This window comes from Miscanthus floridulus, chromosome 5 (genome assembly GCF_019320115.1).
Source record: "Miscanthus floridulus cultivar M001 chromosome 5, ASM1932011v1, whole genome shotgun sequence".
Lineage (NCBI taxonomy): Eukaryota > Viridiplantae > Streptophyta > Magnoliopsida > Poales > Poaceae > Miscanthus > Miscanthus floridulus.
The window spans coordinates 102,332,469-102,354,958 of NC_089584.1; the positions used below are offsets into that span (position 1 = coordinate 102,332,469).

The 22,490-nt window shown below is 46.1% G+C and overlaps 2 protein-coding genes across 2 annotated transcripts; both read right to left on the reverse strand.

The window, feature by feature from the left end:
* Positions 1-9,997: 9,997 nt before the first annotated feature.
* LOC136452809 (KRR1 small subunit processome component-like) lies at positions 9,998-13,162 on the reverse strand. The gene is made up of 12 exons (XM_066453403.1): positions 12,776-13,162; positions 12,584-12,660; positions 12,373-12,483; positions 12,157-12,225; positions 11,817-11,873; positions 11,677-11,715; positions 11,477-11,587; positions 11,301-11,383; positions 11,133-11,214; positions 10,703-10,846; positions 10,533-10,613; positions 9,998-10,410 (listed from the first exon to the last, which is right to left on the reverse strand). Exons 1-12 carry the CDS (start codon positions 12,996-12,998, stop codon positions 10,291-10,293), a joined length of 1,197 nt encoding a protein of 398 aa, XP_066309500.1. The 5' UTR covers positions 12,999-13,162; the 3' UTR covers positions 9,998-10,290.
* Positions 13,163-17,280: 4,118 nt separating this feature from the next.
* Positions 17,281-20,175, reverse strand: LOC136455031 (protein phosphatase 2C 50-like). Its single transcript, XM_066455223.1, has 4 exons — positions 19,840-20,175; positions 19,347-19,706; positions 19,101-19,206; positions 17,281-17,624 (listed from the first exon to the last, which is right to left on the reverse strand). Exons 1-4 carry the CDS (start codon positions 20,173-20,175, stop codon positions 17,281-17,283), a joined length of 1,146 nt encoding a protein of 381 aa, XP_066311320.1.
* Between the last annotated feature and the right edge of the window lie 2,315 nt (positions 20,176-22,490).

Below are 22,490 nucleotides of genomic sequence, written 5' to 3' on the forward strand. Positions count from 1 at the left end.
GTAGAAGACCTCGTTTGATGATGTGAGGGGTGTCAGTTTTTGCCAAGCAAATACATGTACCAGCACAAGAACTGCAGACCATCCCAGCTTCCTAGCCATTCGCATGCTAGGGACTGGACATGATTGGGCCTTTCAAGCCAGCGCCAGGAGGTTTCTGGTATGTATACGTCGCCATTGATAAGTTCTCCAAGTGGATCGAGTACAAACCGCTCATTTTAGCTACTGCAAAGAAAGCAGTCGACCTCTTTGAAGATATCATACATAGGTTCGGTCTCCTGAACAGCATTATCACCGACCTCGGAACCACGTTTACCGGCCATCATTTTTGGGACTTCTGTGAAGACCGGTGCATCTCCGTTAAATACGTTTCCGTTGCTCATCCTAGAGCTAATGGCCAGGTTGAGAGGGCTAATGGTATGATCCTTGACGCCCTCAAAAAGAGGCTATATCATAAAGAAGAAAAGCATCTAGGCAGATGGCTCAAAGAGCTACCGGCTGTGGTCTAGGGACTACGCACTCAAGCTAGTCGCAGTACCGGCGTGTCTCCATATTTTTTGGTCTACGGCTCAGAGGCCATACTACCAGCAGATGTTGCCTTCCGAGCACCTAGGGTGGAAAATTATGTTGAAGAGCAAGCCGTGGCTGTTCAGACAGAGGACATTGACCGAGCCGAGGAAGAACGCCTGATCACCTGCGTCCGCACAGCCAAGTATCTAGAAGATCTGCGAAGGTACTATAACCACAACGTAAAAGGTCGTTCATTCACCGTCGGCGACCTCGTTCTCTACAGAAAACAAAAGACCGAAGGGTTGCACAAGTTTTCTTCCCCTTGGGAAGGGCCCTACGTCATCAAAGAGGTCACCCGACCAGGATCTTATCGCTTATGTGACTTAGACGGGATTGATGTTCCAAACTCATGGCACATCGAGCACCTTATACGTTTCTACCCTTGAAATGCTCCAGATATGTACTCTCTATTTTATGATGAATAAAGTTTTGGTCTCCATAATTTATCTCCATTTTTCGCCTTTAACTTTCGATCTCCGCGTACGGTCGCCGAGCATTATGATACTCCATAACGATCTCCAAAATTGCCGAACGGTTTTCTCCAAAATCGCCGAACGATTTCTCCAAATCGCCGCCCATGATTTCGGCGAATAAAGTTCTCCAAATCTCCAAAATCTCCGAATGGTTCTCTCCAAAAAACGCCGAACGTTTTCTCTAAAACGCCGACACATTTTCATCAAAAAACACCGAATAATTTTTCTCCAAACACGTCTCCTCCAAATCGCCAACGTGTTTCGCCACATGTTTTTCTCCAAACCACCGAATAATTCGCTGTAAACCTTTAAAGATATTTCGCCGATCAGCGAGCAACCTACTTTCCTTTCTGTTCTCTTCGGAGAAGGCCCAACCTCCGATCTCTCCCTACACGTGCCACGGGCTCCGCGCTCTGCGTTATGGGTGGTCGGCTGTGGTTCCTTGGTCACGCCTATTTTTCCTTCATGTGCATGGGCTCTGCACTCGACGTTATAGGTTATGGGCTATCCGAGGCCGAGAGCTTAGAGCAGAATTTATTGCTCGGTCGCCGTTTATGCCATCTACAGTCATTTCGATAATTGCCGAGTAGCATACGTTTCGCTATTTTCTCTATGGAGAAGACCCAGTCTCTGATCTCTCCCTACACGTGCTACGGGCTCCGCGCTCTACGTTATGGGTGGTCGGCTACGGTTCTTTGGTCATGCCTGTTCCCCTTACACATGCTCGGACTCCGCGCTCGACATCATGGACTATAGGCTAGCTGAGGCCATGGGGTTAGTAGCAAACTAACTGCTTGGACTCTACTTATGCTCCGTATAAATATCTTATGGTCATAACTACGAAGATTTTTTCACCAAAATACAATCTAACTACATACACATGCACTTTATAACATTTATTGTATATATAAGTGTTCTTGTGCTTTCGCGCGTTCTAATTGCATTGCGCAGAAATTACAGATGATATCAGCCAAGTGGATCATTGGGCTACGTCACTGCCATCCGTCTCACCAAACAGATCTATGTCACCGGCCAGTTTCTTCACTGCGTCCTCCACCTCATCCTCCAGCTTCTGGGTCTCCGCATCGCTCAGTCCTTCGGCGAAACCGCCCCCTATCGATTGAACGTCGATGGTTGGGTAGTGGGACCGAACAACCGCAAGGACATGAGTAGCAACAGTCATAATGGCGTCGCGGTTGAAGATCCTAAAATTCTCCCACGCTGCCTTGCACCTATGGATGATGGTATCTGACCCTTGCCTCCTACCATCAAGTCGGGGTGCCATTTCTGGGTCGATGCAGTCAAGCACTGGTTTTATTACGGTAACTACATCATTGAAGTTGTCTTTTTGGACCTGGGCTTCCTGCACCAGCACATCGAATTGTGCCTTGGCTTTACGGCGATAACCTGCAAACATTACAATGTTCCGTCATACTAGAAAAATACTTCAGCAGTAATTCCGACCAGGAGGTATTCACCTTTCAGCTCCTCGGCCAGTTTGTTTGCTCGCTCTGACTCTTTTGCTTTCTCTTGTTGGATTTGCTCGATGGTTTTGCGAAGCTGGCCGAGCTCCGCATCTCGCTCTACAAGCAAAATAGTTATTACCCAAAAGATGGTTGTTCAAACAAATACAAAGTATATTCGCCGATAATCATACCTGTGTTTTGATCGGTTAGGCTTTTGAGCTGCTGGTTTTTCTTTTCCAACTAGTCGGAAGCATTTTTTAGTTGTTCCGACGCAACGGCCAGCTGCTCGGACTTCTTCTGTAGCTATTCGGATGCTGCTATCAGCTGATCGGATTTCCTCTATAGCTGCTCGGTTGCAGCTGCCAACTGCTCGGATAGAACCCCCTTCTGATGTTCTAGGTCCCACGAATTGGACTCTGCAAGGTCTCGCTCGCGTTGGGCCCTCTGGATGTTCGTCTCATATAGGTTCATTGCCTCCCGGAGTTTCTTGTTCTCTTCGGCAAGGGGTTCCATCCTCTTTATCAGTTGATGCCGCTGCTCGGCTGTACGTGTTATACCCTATGGATGTACAATGCCAGTGATGAACTTCGATCTCCAACATCATTTATTAATATTATAGTTGCAGTACTAACCTCAATTTGAGTCATTACTCCAGCTACCGCGGATCTTAGCCTCTTCATCTCCTTGGTGGTGTTTTCATCCTCGATAACTACCACTTCTTCCCCGCTTTTTCGGATAATCCAGATGGACCGGGGTTGAGGTTCGGCTCGCTCGATTTCCTCAACCTCGTCCTCTTCCACCGTCGCTCGAGGCACCACTAGGGGGCTCTGTGGTCGAACAGCGGCTCCGACCATTCCTAGCGTCGCTACGGGTGGTATAATTTGCTCCTCGGCCGTCGTCGGAGTTGCTTCCCTAGCCTCCGACGCATCAACAGCAGTTGTAGCTTCTGCTCCCAAAGTACCGACGGTTTCAGTCGTAGCCTCGGTCACTATCGCCGATGCGCCTGTTGTTTGCGCTAATGGTTCACCATCGCCAGGACCGTCGACAGCGGTAGCTGACCTCTCTTCTGGTTGCCGAGCACTCGGGGACTCCAGGACCGGAGCACTCGGTGTTGTTTCTACCGCCGGTACGGTCCTCGGCGTTGCTCTGCATAATGTTGGCTTGTCGGTATTCAAAAGAGGTCAAGGAACAACATTACTACTACAAGACAAATATACTCATGGTTTGGTCTTCCGGTTCAACTTCTTGAACCGGCAATATCTGCCTAATCCTCTAGGTGCAGCTGCATGGTCCGCCTCAGTGCTCTGCTGGGGAGGTTCCCGCTCTTCTACAGAAGACCGCCGATCCATTTGGTGTTTTGGAGCCCTCTCCACATGCTGCTCCGAGGTTACTCCCGTTTGTTGCTCGAGGACTCCGGTCGTCTGCACCGCCGGGACTTTCGTCGTCGGTTGTGCAAGAATCTCTTTTGCCCTCTGAACGGGGACTTCAGCACGGAGCGGTGGCTCCTTCGTGCTCGACGGACGTGTTGTCAGGTCTTCATAATCGACAGACCACTCCAACACTGTATTCCTTCGTGGTCGAGTGGCCTGGTCATCACCAAGCGAGATGTCGCCCGGTTTGTAGGAAGCGGTGCCCACCGTCTTTCTCCTCTTCCGAGCCGGCTCGTCTACCGCTGGCCTTTTCCCATGGATTTTCTCCGATACTAGGGACGCACTATCCGACGAGGCACTCAGCCCCTCCTCTTTAGGCTACGGCGGTCGTCGGCTGTCTACTCCCATCGGCCATTCACTCCTTGGTACACCCAAGAAGTATACGGCTCTATCCTGCGAGTGGATCTTTTTACAGGTGAATGAGTCTAGATGTTTGGAAATGACGATAGATTAAAAGCATCAGGAACATAATGCTAAGATGCTTACCTAGGGTGGCTGGTTCCTACAATTAAAGGGTTTTGAATACCCTGGCATGTTGAACGAGACATGCGAAGTGAACAGCTCTGATGCTCACTCTTTGATAACCACCTTCAATAGCATATCCGGTTTCTCCCAGGTAACGTCAGTTTTCCCTTTGAATTCAAAGGCAGGATGAGCTCTCTCCTTGCAGGGTTGAACGCGGCGTGATATAAAACTCACTGCTACCAATCCGCTATTGATATTCACACCCTGGATTAAGTCAAGAAGCTCTTTCACTTGGTCCATATCAGCATTTCTTGGCATCTCCAACCAGCTCTTTTGGTTCTCTAGGATGTGTTCAGGGTCACAGCGGATGGCTGGGTCAGTCTGCCTTATGTAGAACCACCTTGTGTTCCAGTTTTTCAATGATGTGTTCAGTGGCACAGTAAGATATTCACCTGCCATTCCGTCACACAGTTGAAGGTATACTCCGCCGACCACCTTGGAACCTCCACCGCCTCTCTTCTTCAGCCAGAATAGATAACGGAAAAGGTTGAAGTGGGGAAGGATGCCAAGGAATGCCTCACAGAAGTGGATAAAGATAGAGATGTGAAGAATGGTATTTGGGTGGAGATTGCACAAACTGACTACCCATAGCTACAACAAATCCCTAAGGAATGGATGAACAGGGAATCCCAACCCACGCCAAAAGTAATCTTCAAATACCAAAACTTCGTTGGTATGAGGTGTTGGAAAGGGCTCACCGAGGGCCGGCCACCATCCGGCGGTCGCGCGGTCAGGAAGAACGCCTACCTCAACCAGTCTGTTTAGCTCCGCCTCTCTAGAGCGCGACGACACCCACTCTTCATCCCTCTGGGCCTCGGTACCCGCTTTCTTTGGGCTCGTCTTCTTTGATTTCACGGCTCCCTTCTTTGGCGCCATCCTTCAGATTCCGATTAGGGTTTGGCGGCGGAGGCAGAAGTGCCTGTGAATCTAGAAATGCGGGGGTATTGGAGAAAGACGAAGTGGCAAGGGTGGGAGTGGGGACTGCGGCGGCGCAGTTATAAAGCACTTTTCCCACCCTTTTTGGCATCCGAGGGTTTTTGGGAAACCGTTCCCGCGATCTGTGTTGCTCCGAATTCTCCAACGCGGTTTAATGGGTCGTAAACTGGGCTTTTGCGCAACCGTCGCCTTTGTTGCTACTCACCGAATAATCACCGATTTCTCCGACATTTATTGAGGCTCAGTAACCGTTACTGTATAGCCATTACTCTGATTTTTTCGCCATGGTTTGATTGCTCCGGTATCAACGCTTGCAGCTCGGGGACTGGCTGCTTGCTCGGCTGGTCTTTCATTATTCCTCTGGTTCTGACCCTGGCACCACATGACCACGTCATCTACTGTCAGGCTCGGGGACTAAGTGGGCACACTTCACCTAGCGGTGAATGTGTGTTTTTCCTCATCTCGAGGCTTCACCCGGGGACTGGCTGCCTGCTCGGCTGGTTTTCTACTTTCTGACCCTGGCACCAAATGACTACGTCATCTACTGTCAGGCTCGGGGACTAAGTGAGCACACTTCACCTCACGGTGAATGTGCTTGATTTTTCTAGAAGACTCCGTGACTCTGAAAGCCGAAGAAAATTATCTCATTTCCTCGTGGTCGGACTCTAAGTGGGCACACTTGGTCCACTAAGAGGAAATTTTTAATTCTAGACTTGAGCTCCTTACACCCTTATGGCAAGCCGTGCTTGGGGCATGCTGCTCGACGATGGTCCACGCTGCTTGGCTATGATGCACACTGCTCGGCAACTGCTCACAGCTGCTCGGTGACTCATCACGGTGGTCGGACCATAATTTGGACTGCTCGGCTTTGGTTCGCACCTGCTCGGACAAGCTCAAGACGGCGTTGCACAACGGGTACAAGGCGCTCGGGGACTAGCTGTGGGGGGGTACGACCCCGGATACCCACGGCAGACCACATGGGCCGCGCCCCTAGGGGTGGCCCAGCCCACAAGAAGAAGCCTTGCGAGGCACGACTCTGCTCGGCGCCTTCCGTAAGACATCGGGAAGATATCCTGAAGATACTACGAGATCTGTTAGGATATGTATGATCTCAAGATTCCTGTAATCAGTTATTACTTTTCGGTTATCTCTCAGATCTAACCGACTTGTAACCCTGCCTCCCGGACTATATAAGGCGGGCAGGGACCCCCTCTAAAATCACGACATATCATACGATAGCTAATACAAAGCAACAGACCACAGGAGTAGGGTATTACGTCATACTGACGGTCTGAACCTGTCTAACTCGTGTGTCTCTGTTGCTTTCTTGTTCTTGATCTCGCGCTCCTCTACCGATCAATCTACATTCGTGGGATACTCCTCGGAGGACTGCCGACGATATTCTGTCGACACTCCCCAAAGCGAGCTCCTGACTTTTACTCATTGGATGTGCCTATAGTAGCATACTGAGAATATCATGTTTTGTCTAATGGTTAAAGAACCCCTCCTTTATTTGATATGCTGAATTTATTTAACCTGCAGTGCCTTAATCAGCGATGCTGTGCACGCATGAGGTTTATTTAGCGTCTGTCAGGAGCAATTTCCTGCTTTAATTACTCGATCAATAGACGTTGCTGCTTGTTCCAAGTTAGTTCAGCTGCTCTCAACTCTGATGTTCCCATGTTTGAGTCAGTCAGTTAGCTCGGAATTTTCACACTATGAAGGTCTAGTATACAAGATGCTGCTTATTAGAGTTCCTGTGCTTTCTCTGAAACTTCCGTTTTCAGTTCCTGCCTCAGACTGAATTTTCGTGTACTTGGTAATCTATCTGGGTGCATCAAATTTCACTACTAAAGATCAGGATTGATTTAATCCTTGAGTTGTTTTTGCCTTGTATCAGTTCTGCTTGCAGGTAGTCTGTGTCATTTTCAGATCAAGAACATGCAGTCAGAAATATTTCGGTTTCCACTTCTCTGAACCTTTCTTTTCTTTGTTAGTTTAATTTAATTTGATTTCAGTTTCCATCACAATGATGTGGTGATGGATGTATTAGCTTGTTCTGATTAGGCTTAGCATTTTGAATTTTATATATGTATCATATCTTCCCTGGTGGATATCTATTAGACTTTGACCAGTCTGTGCTTAACTTAATAACTTCCCTGGGACATGCCTTCCAAATAGCAGCAGGGAAACTTCCCCACACGTGAAATCTTACCACGTGATGGAGGGGAATTGCATTGTCCACAAAAATCCCTCCCCTCTGTGTAGTTCCCAGGGCTAATCTCCCTATGGCTGTCAAAGTAGCCCGTATAGTTGTTTTTATATTACAAAAAGTGCTTACTCCATCAGTCATTTGGTTTAAACAGCTTGTTTCTATCCGAGATCACATTCATTTCCTTGTCCAAATCAGATACACCATTGTGTTAAACTCTCGGACAATATTATTCCTCCAATTTCAATAGAAGATTTAGTTGAACCAACAGTTCAACTGTGTTAGTTAGCATTTGTCCAATTTTCATCACCTTTTGCTAACCTGAACTTGGAAACACTTGTTGCAGGGGACCGGTATTTGAAACCATTCATCAATCCAAAACTAGAAGTTACAGTCGTTCCCAGGGTGAAAGATGACGACTGCTTCGTTCTTGCAAGTGATGGACTGTGGGATGTAGTGTCGAATGAAGAACTGTCTCATGGTTGCAAGTGATGGACTGTGGGATGTAGTGTCGAATGAAGCGTCGACAAATCCAACTGTCACAAGAACAATAGTGTCACATCATCATTTGTGTGATGAGGGTGATGAATCCACTTACCCTTCTGCACAAACCGTTGCTGAGGACAATATCACTGTCATTATTGTTGACTTGAAACTTCGAAAAAGGCTGAAGAGCAACTCACAACATCGGGCTGGATCCATCACAGTAGAGCTGACTATGATATGTGCAAAGACTTGTACACTAGTTGGTCATCCGCATGAAACTTGACCCACATTTTTTTCGTTGGGCCAAGAATTGTACATGTATATGCTATTTCATTAAATCGAAATGTGTTCCTCTCTCACCTCAATTTCTTCAGTTTTCTCGGCGTCAGAGTTGGACTCTGCATTGCCAACCTCAACACTGCGATACATTAGGACAAATCTACCAGCGACAGGTTCTTCCATTGACCTTGGCTCTTGAGCATGGAAGACAAAGTGAAGCAAGAACTTGATCCCAAACATGTTCTTGGTGTCGCGGCAGCATCTACTTGGCTCCGATCTGTCGCAGCTACGTGTAACATGTGGCCGACGCTTGGCTCCATCGCCATGTATGGATGGCTTCCTACGCAAGGAGCGCTGCACAGACTCAAAGTCTGGAGGAGCGACACAGCTGCTGGTGGCTTCCAATAGAAGGACAAAGCCTTAACGGTGTGTGTGTGCCGTTAGAATTGAATAGAAATAGATGAAAAGTAGTAAAGAGGATGTATGTGCTTTGAGATTGATGAGATGTACGTGTCCTTTAGAGAGCAAGGTCTTACAGGATGAAGGAAGGACCGGGCAAGAAGGCCACCCCCCTATTAAATCGGCTTCTGCTGATTTGTATGACTGATTTGTTGTGAGAGAGAAACACTGTTCCACGACTTATTTGTATGGATTAAAGTCGGCTGAATAGCACAAGCAAACAGGCTCAAGATCGATGCCGCACAAAGAAAAGCTCAAGGGGAAGAGGGAGGGCTGGTGAGAAATGCAAATCAAAACCCTACCACCCAGCACCATCTTCTATGGAGCTGGTCAAGTAGAGCAGTAAGGTCACCTATGGAGGAGATTGGTGACCACATTAGGCCTAGGGCAACAATCCTAGCCTAGCCCCATGCAACTTAGAACTTGTGCACCCAGCCAAACACAACCTTTTTGCATAAACACAAAAAAACTAGTGTAGCCAAACAAACAAGCCCATGTTACATAGGGCCCTGTTCGGCAGGATTTATTGCTGTTGCGGCTGATTTATTGTAAGAGAAAAAAACTATTCCCATAGCTGAAAAGTAGGGCTGATTTTGGCTGAACAGGGCCTAGGATTAAAGGACAATTTCACCGAAACCAATTAACCGAACCAAAACAAACCAATTTAACCCAAAAAGTTAGTTAACTGAAATTTTCTTGATATATTCAATAAACACTTTGGCGTTATTCAATGATCTATGGTTTATTAGGTTTTCAGATGACGTTAACCGATTTAACCAAATTTCTTTGTGACATTATATTAACACTAATATAATTATGTCCATTTGTATATAATAAGTGTATCCCTATGAGACTTCATTTGTTAGAAGCATTCTTTGTTGCCTTTTTTTTTCTTTTATTGCTTGATGCATTTCTTGTTGGATGTTTTTTTAAGAAAATGTGTTGTTGCATTATATCCTACAGAAGTATAATACGTATTGCATTTAGCCTATTTAACCAAATCTGTTTTGGCTGGTTGACTTTTTTAACAGTAAATTCGGTTAAAATTTTGCCTAACCCAAAACTATGCACGACCGATTTCACCAAATGCGGGGCCTACATATGATACAACAGACCTAGACCAGCCAGGCTTGTTGCCTTGGCCAGGCTCTAGCAACCAACACAACCTATAGGATGAAAATATATATTTTTGGAGAATGGTGGACTTGAGGGCTCTTTCTGTTCCTTGTGAAAGTTACCCATGAAAAGCCTATTGCAATAGTGAAAGTTACCCATGAAAAGCCTATTGCATATGAACTATTGCAACAACAGACCAGCAGAAGGTTCGAATTTTGTTTCATCATCTTCAATTGCAGCTCTAGCACTCTAATACGATCACAGCATGAATGACATAATTATAGGGATGGCTCAAGTAATCCTTTCTCGATTGCCATTGTCACTATGCACTAGGATTATGGCTACTTGGACTTAGTTGATTTCTTTTTCTTTTTTTGCCGCAATTCATCATTACTTGCGAGATATGATTCAGCTATGACACTCTCCTGGGCCTCGTTCTTTCTAAACTCCTTTGCCTTTTTCTGCAAATAGATAATAAATTTAGGATGATAAGTGGCCGTGTTAATTGAAAATTCCCAATACTCCTGAACAAGTTATCAATAAAGCCATTGGTATAATAAAGCACAAAACAACAGCAAGTTACCTTTAATGACTTTGCTATATCAGCTATCTCACTGTTGTCACTGGCATTCTTGTCAGATTCAGATGGACCTGCAGTGTTCTCCTGCAACAAATAACAAAGAATGTTTTAATCATGATGAATGCAAGAGAAGGAAAATCGCAACAATACTTAAAAAGGAAAGATATTCTAACCTTTGGAGGAACAAATGCAGCCTCTCTCTTTCTTTTGTTTTCTTCAGCTCTCCCAGATTGCTTCTCCAGCTTCTCTTGCCATTTCTTTGCTGATTTCTTTTTGTCACTCATGAAATACTCACCATTCTCAAGTTCAAGATCAATCTACAAAATACAGAATGATAAATCAATCCAAAGCACAATATGCAAAAGGAGAATATCAAACAATATAAGCCATGCAAACAAAGACAATTAAGTGGCTCACTCCAAATTCAAGTAGCATACTAGAAAGAGCACTGATCTTATACAAAGAAAAAAATGCGAATGAATTATTCGTGTGCATGGACAGCTAACATAAGCTTAAGTTACAGGGCAGGATTGGTAACCACTAATCATCACTAACTGGCTTAAGTAACAATAAGATGCAGATGAAAGATAATTTTAACCTTACCTTGCTAGGCTGTTGAGGCGGTGGAAAGGGTGTGTACGGTTTCTTCTCCTTAGTTTGTGGCTTCTTCTGCTTGACATTCTTCCTGAAAAATAAAAAAGGGGTGATAATCAGATGAACACAATATACTTGATGCTGAAGCTCTAAAAGAAATATGATGCATGTCCTTACTTCTTGAACTTTGGGAGAAATCTATCCCAGTTTTCAGTGGCTAGAGCAGGATTTTTTGCTAGCTCACGTTTGATTAGTAGTTCCTATATAGTTAAACAATAACAATAAGCACCCAATAATCCATTTCTTGTTAACATCCCTTCAAAATAACATCAAGGAAGGGTGAAACCAATCACCTTGATGTGGTACACTGGATGCTTTACATTCTTTATGCAATCCTCTACAATCCTTCTCACTTGTTTCAGTCCCCTTCCCCTATAGTTGCCCATGGCTGCAACAGTATTTCCCTTTCATTGGGAAAGACAACAACAATAATAAATGGTGTCAAAGGGAGGAAATCTAAAATGTACATATAAAGGTAAAAAATTATGAAAACCTGCACTAAGATGTAGCAGACAGTCAAAATCTCAATAGCCTGTAGAACATGAAAAAATGTGTAAGCAACAAAAGGATCTATGATTATTCTGAGTTTACGGCACTAAAGGAGGCACCCATAGGAATAAGAACAGTTTTTACCTTGAGTGTAGACAAGTTAGGACCTAAAAGCCGTTCCCTCCTTTTAACAAATCGTTCCTGCAGATAGCATTATAAATAGACAGGAGGATCAGTAAAGTTCAAACAGTGAGGATGGGCAATAAATCTCTAATTACAAAGCATATTTTCATATGGTCAGATAGCATTATAAAAGATTTTCAGGTCCATTATTTTACCTATCGAATTATACAAATTACAAGAATGGTCTTTGCACAAAGGAACATATCATAGCACAGAGAGAAGCACCTCATGATGTTGAGTAAATTAAGTCTAATCTTCAAAAGAGATCTGAAATCAAACTTGCAATGAAAAGGTGTCCTACCTTATTTCTCACAAGACCACCAATCTTAATAATATCACAGTTCATCTCATCATCAAGAATTTTGATTGCCTGCAAAAATAAGTAGTAGTAAGACCTTGAAAAAACTGCAGATTAATCTCAATTCCACTCAGATCACGAAGCTGCCACCTCGAAGTGCAAAAACAAGATCCGCATAGTACCTTGATACCTGAATACACAAGGGATCATACGTCATACCTGAGGCACAGGGACGCTCCTGGACAATAGCTTAATCAGTTCCATGGCCTTGATAATAATGAAGGGGTCCCTTGTCTTCCTGGTGGTCGAAACAGTCATGGATCCCTCCACCTACACACACAGCAAGGGAGGCTTCAGATCATTTGGTTACCACATAATAATGTCGCCACCCAATAGCAATTTTAAAAAAGGCTGATAACTCATCACGTACCAAATTGAGCTCGCACGAGATCCCGTGCTCCTTCAATGCGCCCTTCACGAGCGGCCACGTCTCCTGCAGGTACTTCTCTGCACCCAAACCAACAAGTAACACCTCACGAATTCGCCTCCAATAAACTCAAATCGCATGCGTTCCATCGAGAAAATCGCGGTAGGCAGGACGGGCTGAGGAACAAATGCTTGCCTCGGTACTGGGGAAAGAGGGTGGAGAAGGAGCTGACTTCGAGCATGCCGCCCTCGTTCCAGGTAGGGTCGAACTTCTCGATCTTCCAGCGGTCGATGTTGGGGTCCTCGTCCCACGGCTTGGGCTTGTCGTGCTTCCCCTTCCGCCGCCAGTTCCTTCCCTCTGCCGCCTCGGCATCCTCCGCCACCGCCGCCGCGGCGTTCGCTTCGTCCTCCGACGCCATGGCTGAGAAGAAGAGGGGCTAGTGCCTGCTGGACCTTCGAGGAACTGGAGCAGGAAGATGAGGCGATGAGGTTAGGGTCGCCGTGCCGATTAGGGTTGATGATTCCTCCCTCCTTCCTTAGGCTGCCGCCGGCAGGGAGAAGAGAGAATGGGGATGGGCGGGGGGCGACTGGGAGAGGGCTTTGGGGGGTTTTGGGGTGCGCATTATTATGGGCTTGGTGGGCTTTGGCGGCGTTTTTACGATGAGGCCACCACTGCGAAATCCAATGGTGCATGAATAAGTGACGGGCCGGGCAGCCCCCATTGGCCCAGCGCCCCAGCCTATGGACAAGGATCTGTCGCTGTACATCTGAAGTTCCTGGAAGTACGAGATGCACAGAAAGTGATATTTGGACAGTGACGCTCTTTATCTCCTTGCAACTAAAAAAACAAAAATAAGAAAAAAAATTTGTGCGACTTTTTTTTTTGTCGCTCCTCCCTTCCGGCCATACGATACCCCGCGTGATAGAAAAAGAAACGGTCATCCCTGCGATCCCCGCCTGCTTTGAAGGAAACAAATCAATCACCTAAGACCACATGCATGGAAGGAAACAATAATCATGCACCGCGCGCAATAGAAAAAGAAATTGTCATCCCTGCGATCCCCGCCTGCTTTGAAGAAAACAAATCGATCACCTGAGGCCACATGCATGGAAGGAAACAATAATCATGCATGGAAGGAAACAATCATGCGGTGCCCCTCTCTCGTTCGGTCAGATATCTTTTATCTCCACGTAAACCGGATCATATGGTATTGTCCATAATTTGGAGGGTATTAAAGTTAGGTTGGGTGCATAGTAGACCACCTAGCTTTATTCTTGCAACTTCTACCTCTTTATGTGTTAGTCTTTGCCAATGGTATAATTTATTCGCAAAGCTCAAGCAAGATAATCGGCAAAGATCAAGCAAGACGCTCAATGAGGTTGACCCTTAATTTTAGTGTTTTCAGCATGCAGACCTGAAATTAAAAAGTGGCTACTCCTTGAGAACATCAGTGGTGCTAAATAAAAGATGTGCATGCTATACATGCCGTGTACAGGATGGTATGGAGATGTGGTGGAACTTATTCGTGGATTTGTTGGTGCACGAAAGAAATGGATATCAGAAATCTCTTCTTACCGGTATAAAAAATGATCTTAGCCGCATCACGGAAAGATCTACACAGTAGATTTTGTGAGCCTACGACGCCACGCTCTCTATGACTGTAAATTTCATGAACTTAGCTTTTTGGATTAAATATCACTTTAACGTCGGTCATATACTTTTACAGTATTGTTATCTTATCGTGCGATCCGTGTGTTTATAGTATAAAAGTTTAGTTATCCCGTAGCAACGCACGGGCACGAATCTATTTGCATGTATACTCGAACCTATGTGTATATGATTATATGGAGATGCAGCGGAACTTATTTATGGATTTATTGGTGCATGAAAGAAATGGATATCGTAGAATTCTTTTTGCCGATATAAAATATTATCTTAGCCGTATCACGAAAAAATCTATACAATAGAGTTTGTGAGCCTACGACGTCGCGCTCTCCGTGACTGTGTTAATTTCACGAACTTTACTTTTTGAATTAAATGCCACTTTGACGTCGGTATTTAATTTAACAGTATTGTTATCTTATTGTGCGATCCGTGTGTTTTTAGTATAAAAGATTTAGTTGTCCCGTAGCAACATACGGGCATGCTACCTAATATAATAATAAAAAGTTAAAGGTAATGAAGACGTCTAGAATGGATGGACGCCACCTAGTCCTTCGCTTCCTCCTTCCTTTTGCGCTCGCGCCCTGCACCTACCACGACGCGTGGCCATGGCTGCGCTTCCCAGCCGGCGGCGACGCGCTGCCTCACCTCGGTGCCCTCCTCCCCCACCCTGACGAGCTCCTCCCCCCACCCGACATCCTCACCCACTGGAAGCGCCTAAGGCCCGCGGATCCAGTGGCCCTCTCCCCTACCGCGACAAGATCCATGGAGCACAAAGCAAGATCCATGGAGGTGGCGCGGCGGTGTTGTAGGGGAGTGGGCGGCTCTGCCCACCCCGGTGCGGCACCCTCCCCACCCCCTGCGGTAACCTCTCTTACCCTGGCGACCGAGCTCCCCCCACCTCGGCGACCGGAATCGACTGGCCCAGTCTCCCCCTCTCATATGTTGCATATGTATGTTTCAAGTGTTTTGGGCGTTTCATATGTATGTTGCATTTGTTTCATATAGATGTTGCGAAAGTAGATCGGAGGATGTTGCACATGTTGCATATGTTGCAATTGTTTCAGAGGCATGTTGCAAGCGTATGTTTTAAGTATTTCAAATGTTTCAGATGTATGTTTCATCTGTGTTTTCCAGATGCATGTTGCAAGTGTGTTTATCTGGATGTTGCATACCTGCATATGCTTCACACCTACGTTGTATGTGTTTTATTTGGATGTTGCGTATGGTTACAATGGTTTTCAAGTGTTTTCAGGTGTTTTTTCAAGTGTTTTCGAAGCATATTTTCAAGTGTTTCAACTGCTTTTCAGACGTATATTGCAACTATTGTATTTGGATGTTTTTAAAAGTAGATCGGGTATTGCATCTCTCCTCCCCACCTTCTGCTTCATCGTCTCTCCCGATGTCGGTAGGGCATCCATACGACGCTGTGGCCGGGTCCTTCCGAATCAGAGGCGTCGCGCACCCTTCCCCTCTTGTTGCTCGGGTGGCGTGAGCCCCGCGTGGAGCACGAAATGGAGTGCAACGTGCGGACGTCCATCCAAATGTCTGAGCGCTAGCACTACCGAAAGTTAAGTTGTCCTAGAAGTATATGGATTTGGGTTTCACGGAGCCACGGGGATGCTTAGATAGAAGCCCATTTCTTCTCACTTATTTAGATGCTAGACATCTTGTGTGGTTAATAACTTGATATTAGAAATTTAACCTTATGTTGCGCCATGTTCACCTTTATCTCAATCATAAAGCTTTATTCTTTATGAGATCTTAAACAAATAGCTTCTGCATTAAAGTTATGCAAAAAAAAAGCTATTTACAGCCTACCATTTCTTGAAAACATATGAACAACAAATGCCTCCCATCCTGTTAGTTGTAATAGCAAGGTAAGTCGATTTGATCTATAATTGTAAATTTAGACATAGTTGGAGGTCAAATTTGACCTCTAATTACAGGATACCTTTTTTTACCATCCTTTGTTTTATATATCTTTCAAGATTGCATGGTTGAGTTCAAGAGAAGCAAAATTAGTTTCAAGAGACCTATTAGGAGTGACGTGTTACATTTCATAAAATTGAGTAGTCTTAACTGGCAATTTTTTGAAATTTTTACATGTGTTTCTTTCCGAGCTCTCAGCTTGTAAGTCTACACTCCTCACCAATATATTAATCATAAACTTCAGATTCAGAAGTACATTTCAGAACATCTCTCTGTCTATATTAATCATTATATTGTTTCGCTAAAAGTTAAAAGCCAACTGCGAGAAAAAACTGTACCAATACAATTCAAATGCTCGATAGCCTAAAAAGGTTGTAGGTTTCATATTTGTGATTTTGTGATCCCATACGCGATGTCAATGGAAGCTCTATACCAATCAGCTATGTAAACTTCTCCATTTTATCTTCCAAACGAAAATGTAGATCGTCTAATTTGTTAATATGTGCAATATCTTTGCTATTAGATAGCTCACGGAAGATAAGAAATACAAATGTGAATATATTGAATTATTTCTCTTAGCTTGTACTATTTTTACTATACTCGCGTAGTCATAACTACCTGAATTACATAGGCTATTAAATTGATGAACCATTAACTATCAAAATATTGACATAAACCAACGCCACAATCCTCCTGTCATTGCTTCCTCAATTTTAAGATATATCCATAAGTACTTCAATGAAACTCTTTCTCGTCCGGTTACTCTTTATGCTTTTCTTGAGTTCAGACTAAACTAGTCCAAGCACAAGAGATATGTGGATTGGTTTGCTCCAATGGATGTGCATGGGCGGGATCCAACAATGGCGCACGGCAATGCCGCGCCTAGTTTCTAGCTCAGACAAAATCCAAGCTCGATCAAGATTTACTCATCCGTTTCAAATAGGAAAAAAAATAATGTTTATAAATTTTATATACAAGTTTAGTACATACAACCCTTGTACCAATAAATATGTATATAGTAAGAGAAATTAATAGTCAAAATCTATTTCGTTTGACTTTTTCATGCTCAGAATACGGACGAGTATCTTTGACCATCTTCCGTGGTTTTATCTTTGACCATGCATCTTCCGTCGTTTCAGGTCGATCACAATGACAGTGATATTGTCCTCGCTCCCTCTCGACAGAGCTAGCCTCACAAGACATTCCGCGGCTGCTTGTGAAGCAGGGTCGCTCTCGCTTATTGTCGGTTTACCACCTTCACCGAAACACGTGCCGTCATTTTTCTTGTGCCACCGAAGGATATGTAAGCGAGCAGCTCTGCATGCGTCCTCATTTGAGACGACATCCCACAGCCCATCGCTCGCTAGAATCAGACAGTCGTCGCCATTTGTGCGAGGAACGACTCTCACTTCTGGCTTTGGAATGATGAATGGTTTTATGTATCTGTCCCCTGCATGGCAATCGAAATTTCCAGTTGATGTTAGCAACGGATGGTTTGTGTACCTTGAGACAATTAAATGACATCCAGTGCACAGAGAAATTTGTTGAACCGAAAGGCACAATTTCATTTCCATGGTTGAACTGAAGTGAAACTGTCCCAATTTATATTAATGGAAGTGTTTTCGGTGGGTGGAGCCACATGCCCAGATGCGTCGACAAACAAAACTAATATCCAGTAGTAGTATTAGCCATTGTCGAAACATCCAGAGCCAATTGCTCAAATCACACCATAAGCGTACATAGTGCTGCTACCTTTGTTCCTTGGAAACGGAAAGACGTTTCTGCTTGTATCTTCTTAACCACATCCGCAAACTTCGTCTGAATAATGCTTTCACAAAATGAATTTGGGGATTGTTTCAGTATAAATACATGAGATTATAAGTCTTAAAATCAGAGTGGAGCATGTTGGGGCGGTCCAAGAGGCAGAGGTACTGCTGCCGGCCGAGAACAGAGTCGACATGCGCGCGCGGCTCAACTGCCCAACTATTGGACGCGGCTCTGGCCTCTGGGTTTCACTTGTGGGAAGGGAGGTTGGGCAAGGATGTTTTTTTTTCTGTCTCAGCCCATAATATGGTTTGGAGTTACTTTTAGGGACTCTACTCACTTGGTACATGGTATAGCGATGGCAAAGTATGGTTTCAAATTTTCTTGCCACACTTATCTAAGGCTATAATTATGCAAATTATGGCATAGAACCAAACAACCCCTATGCTTCTTCTTTTTTTGTCAAATGAAGTATCTCTTTATTTTATCTCAGTTGGTAAATATCAGATCCAACATCCTCGAAATGAATAATTAATTTGAGATCATGTACCATAAAGGTTGGTTAATTGGCGAGCTTAAGCTATGTTCAGCAGAAACTGTCTCATGCACAAATATTGCACCCAATATTCCACAAATTGGCAACCTGTGTTTTAAATAAACTATAAGCATAATAAACTATAGGAATTAAGTTTAGGTTTCCATCTCATTCTGTAACTTTTTTATAACAAAATAAAGGTGGATCGACAGGTCCCGTTTGGTTGGGTGGCTAACTTCTAGCCTGGCTAGAATCGAAGCCTGGGCAACCTTAGCATGCTTCCACAAAGCCAATCCCTAATTGTTTGGTCGTCTGTGCTTTCTAAGCATGGCTAGCCCCAGGAGGTGACGTGACGGGAGCCAGAGCGCTGGCCAAGCCCAGCTCCCGAAAAACGGATCCCCGTCTCATTTTTCTAGGGCCAGGCCAGCACCTCTAAAGTGACTTACTAGGGCCTAGCTTCAGGCTATTTACAGACAACCAAACAGCTGAAAGTTAACTTCCCGGAGCCTGATTGGGGTTAGCCACCCAACCAATCAAACAGGCCCTATAATCGCTGTCCTGTAGTCCTGTCCTGTCCTGTCCGGCTTGGGCATACTGTACGTGAAGCAATTCTGTACTACTACTTACCGATTGACCGTGACATAGCAAGTACGCCAGCGACTCGATGACCATGCCAGTTGACGATGTGCCCTCCTGCGGCCTCAATCCTTGCACGCTCATCTTCCCTGTCGGGCTGAACCAGCAAAAAGCATACTACTATAAGACACACAGTTTCGCCGTCACTGAAATGATGCATAACGACTTAAACTGAATTATTATATAGTACGTAAAATTAATTAAGGGCAATTAGCGAGCAGTGGATTGTCTACGTACTTTGTGATCGACGGACAGAGCCATGGGCTCCTTCCTGCGGCAGAGCACCACGCGTGAATCTCCGCAGTTGGCAACTATGACATGAGAAGAGCAGACAAGCGCGACAACGGCGGTGGAGCCGACGTCGTCAGCGGCAACTGGTTCGCGTCGGGCCTCGCTGACGCCGTCGGCGAACATAAACCTGCTTGCCTCCCCCGACACCTCGTCGTCCACCCTCTGGAAACACTCGCAAAAGGCCTTCTCCCAGAGCTCCTGGATGGCCCCCAGCTCGCCCGATCCCGATAGCCCCCTCGCGGCCGCGGCTCTGCTCAGCGCCTCCCTCAGCACGACGTGGATCCTGTCCCGGCGGTAGTTGGCCACCTATATAGGAGTAGTAGACAAACAAACAACGCAGCACCACCGGTCACCGGAGAATTAATTAATGGCGATTGATGACTGAGTGGAGTGATATTGGCATGAATGCAAGCATGCTTGAGCAGCATGCAGGCCGGACCTCGGAACCGCCGTGCCCGTCGTACACGCCGAACAGGTGCATGGCGGCGGAGGCGTCGACGCCGACCCGCCCGAGCGCGTCCAGCTTGCGCGCGCTCGCAAGCATCCGCACCGGCACATCGGCGAAGGGCGGCGCGGCGGAGCACGCGTCCTCCATCGCTTTGCGGTGGCCGCGCGTAGTGGCGCGACCCCACAACGGCACGCACTCGCTGAGGTACACGCTCCTCCGCTTGCCGCCCATCCCGGCGGCGGCGCGGGCACTACCGTCAGGCTCGGCCCCACCGGCGCGTCCCACCGGGCGCGCGGCCCCGGCGTCGCCGGCGCAAGCCGTCGCCATCGCAAAACGTAACGGCCCTGCCGAAGCCGAACTGCTCCAACTAGGCAACGACCGCTCCCCCTCCCGCCCGCGTAGTCAGGACTTAGGAGGAAAAATGGACCAAACAAGACGTGCGAGTGCGACAGACCGAGAGGGAAAAGCCGCCAGGGACCTTGTGCAGGTGGGGTGGGCGCGGGCGGTCGTCGAACTGGATGGACTTCGGTCTCGGGTCCAGGACATTGTAGCTTTGGTACAGTATATATACAGAGAGAAATACGCCGCATAGTGCCCTGCGTACCAATTTTTTTACAATTTAGCTATTTTTTTTTGAAAGTTTCTCACAATTAGATCGCTGGCGGAAAGAATTCAGAAAATGTATCCTTAGCTCGGCGCCAGTCACTCTGGCGCCGAGCTCGGCGCCGTAGATCTTGGCGTCGAGCTCGGCGCTTACCTATGGGCCCCGTGCCTCTCTTCCTCTCCCTCTCTCGCCCTAGCAGAGCCGAGGTTCGTCGCCGCCACCGCCGCCGCCGTCCACGCCCGCACCTCCACCGGCCGCCCTCGCCCGCGCCACCGCGCGTGCTCGCGTGCCCGCGCCCGCGCCCGCGCCCTGAGGCCGTCCCGCGCCTCGCCGCCGCCGCCACGCCGCCGCCATTGCCCCTCCGCCCGCGCCCCGGTCGCCTCGCCGGTTCCTGCTCCCACGCCGCACCCTCTCCTCGCCTTGGCCTCGCCCCGCCTTGCCGCCCTCCACCGCCGGCCTCGGCCATGGCCGCCGTGCCTCCTGCGCCCATCGAGCCGGACTCGCCGCGCGGAGCCCCGGGCATCCCGCGCCTGCCGCGCGCCACCGCTGTCGTTGGCCGCGCCACCACCGACCCACGCCCATCGTCCACTGCGACTCCGTCGACGTCCGCGGATCAGTCGTTGGAAAGGTAAAAATTATGAATATGCAATGTACGTACTTAGTTGGCATTTGTGATTCATTTTGACTGGCTGTTTTTACATAAATAATAAGTAAAAAGACAGTAGGGACTAGAATGAACAATGCTGTAGCAATAAATGCGAGAATATTGACTTCCATAACTTCTTTATTTTTTTTTACAATAACTCGGGATGTAATCCCATGGAGAGGAAAAAGGGGTATCCTGCAAATTCAAGGGGAGGACTTGCATTCTGATAATATTGAATCAATTCAATATTATGAATATTGGATCTATCAAATCAATTCATGGTTGATAGTGGAATAATATAACATAGGAAGATCTCTTTACTAGTTAATGTGATGACTCAGATAATTGATTTAGTTAGTGATCTAGTGAGATATATATGTAGATAGATAAAAACATAGATACATAGGTACATAGATATAATTAGATAGCTACTTAGATATGTAGTTACATATTTAGTTAACTAAATATGATCTAGCTATTTAGTTAGTACATTGTATATATATATATGTAGTTATTATCTTATTTACTTAGTTTATAGTTAGAAAGTACTTGTTAGATACTATCTATCGTCTAATTTGGACTAAACGACATGTGTTTCGTTACGTGTTTGAACTAGATGGACAACTTAGTGACCATATATCATGGAGGCACCGTTGAAAGCGATCGCTATGGATATGTTGAGTTTATTGACATGCAAAGCGTGCCTGTGCTATTCAATGATAGACCTTCATTTAGTGAGATGGTTGCAAGGGCTCGGGAAAAGCTGCATTGCCTTGGAGATGATGGCATTGCAGTTGATACGAAAGAGATCGGCTGTGCGGAATCAAGTACTTTGAGATGATGTCAATTGAGGACAAGTACTTTAAGGAAAAGTTAGAGCAGGTCAGAACCGCATCAAATGCAGAGGATAGACAATGGCTCACAGGTTTGATGAGAGGTTTGGAGAAATAGACAAGAGCTCACTATGCCGGTGGATAGAGGTACGAGTTTCAGTGCAGCAACATAGCAAAGTCATTCAATAAGTTGCTATTGGGGATACGTGGTATGCCCGTGAATGCAATCGTTCAATTCACCTTCTATAAGCTTGTTGTCTGGTTCAATGATAGACATGCCCATGCATTGCAGTTGCGGAGTGATGGAGAGATATGGGCTCCGAAACCAAAGGCACACCTAGAGAATGCAAGAGAAAGGGCTGGCACACATGAGGTTACATGCTTTGACCACGTCATAGGGACTTATCAGGTCGAGCATAGGGGCAGTACAACGTCCGACGGCGAGGTCTGAGAGTCGAGGATACATGTGGTTGTCCTCCAAGATTTCAAGTGCACTTGTGGTAAACCAAGGCAGTACCACTTTCTATGTTCTCATTTGGTGGCAGCAGCTAGGCATCGC

What these genes read in the sequence shown, in the direction of transcription:
- LOC136452809 (XM_066453403.1), bottom strand. Translation starts at nt 12,998, where the DNA reads ATGGCGTCGGAGGACGAAGCGAACGCCGCGGCGGCGGTGGCGGAGGAT. An exon ending in TCTCGTGCGAGCTCAATTTG is followed by an intron (nt 12,484 to 12,583) that starts GTACGTGATGAG and finishes CTGTGTGTGTAG; the next exon opens with GTGGAGGGATCCATGACTGT. An exon ending in TCTGCTACATCTTAGTGCAG is followed by an intron (nt 11,588 to 11,676) that starts GTTTTCATAATT and finishes TCCCAATGAAAG; the next exon opens with GGAAATACTGTTGCAGCCAT.
- LOC136455031 (XM_066455223.1), bottom strand. Translation starts at nt 20,175, where the DNA reads ATGGCGACGGCTTGCGCCGGCGACGCCGGGGCCGCGCGCCCGGTGGGA. An exon ending in ACGGGCACGGCGGTTCCGAG is followed by an intron (nt 19,707 to 19,839) that starts GTCCGGCCTGCA and finishes ACTCCTATATAG; the next exon opens with GTGGCCAACTACCGCCGGGA. An exon ending in CTCTGTCCGTCGATCACAAA is followed by an intron (nt 19,207 to 19,346) that starts GTACGTAGACAA and finishes TTGCTGGTTCAG; the next exon opens with CCCGACAGGGAAGATGAGCG.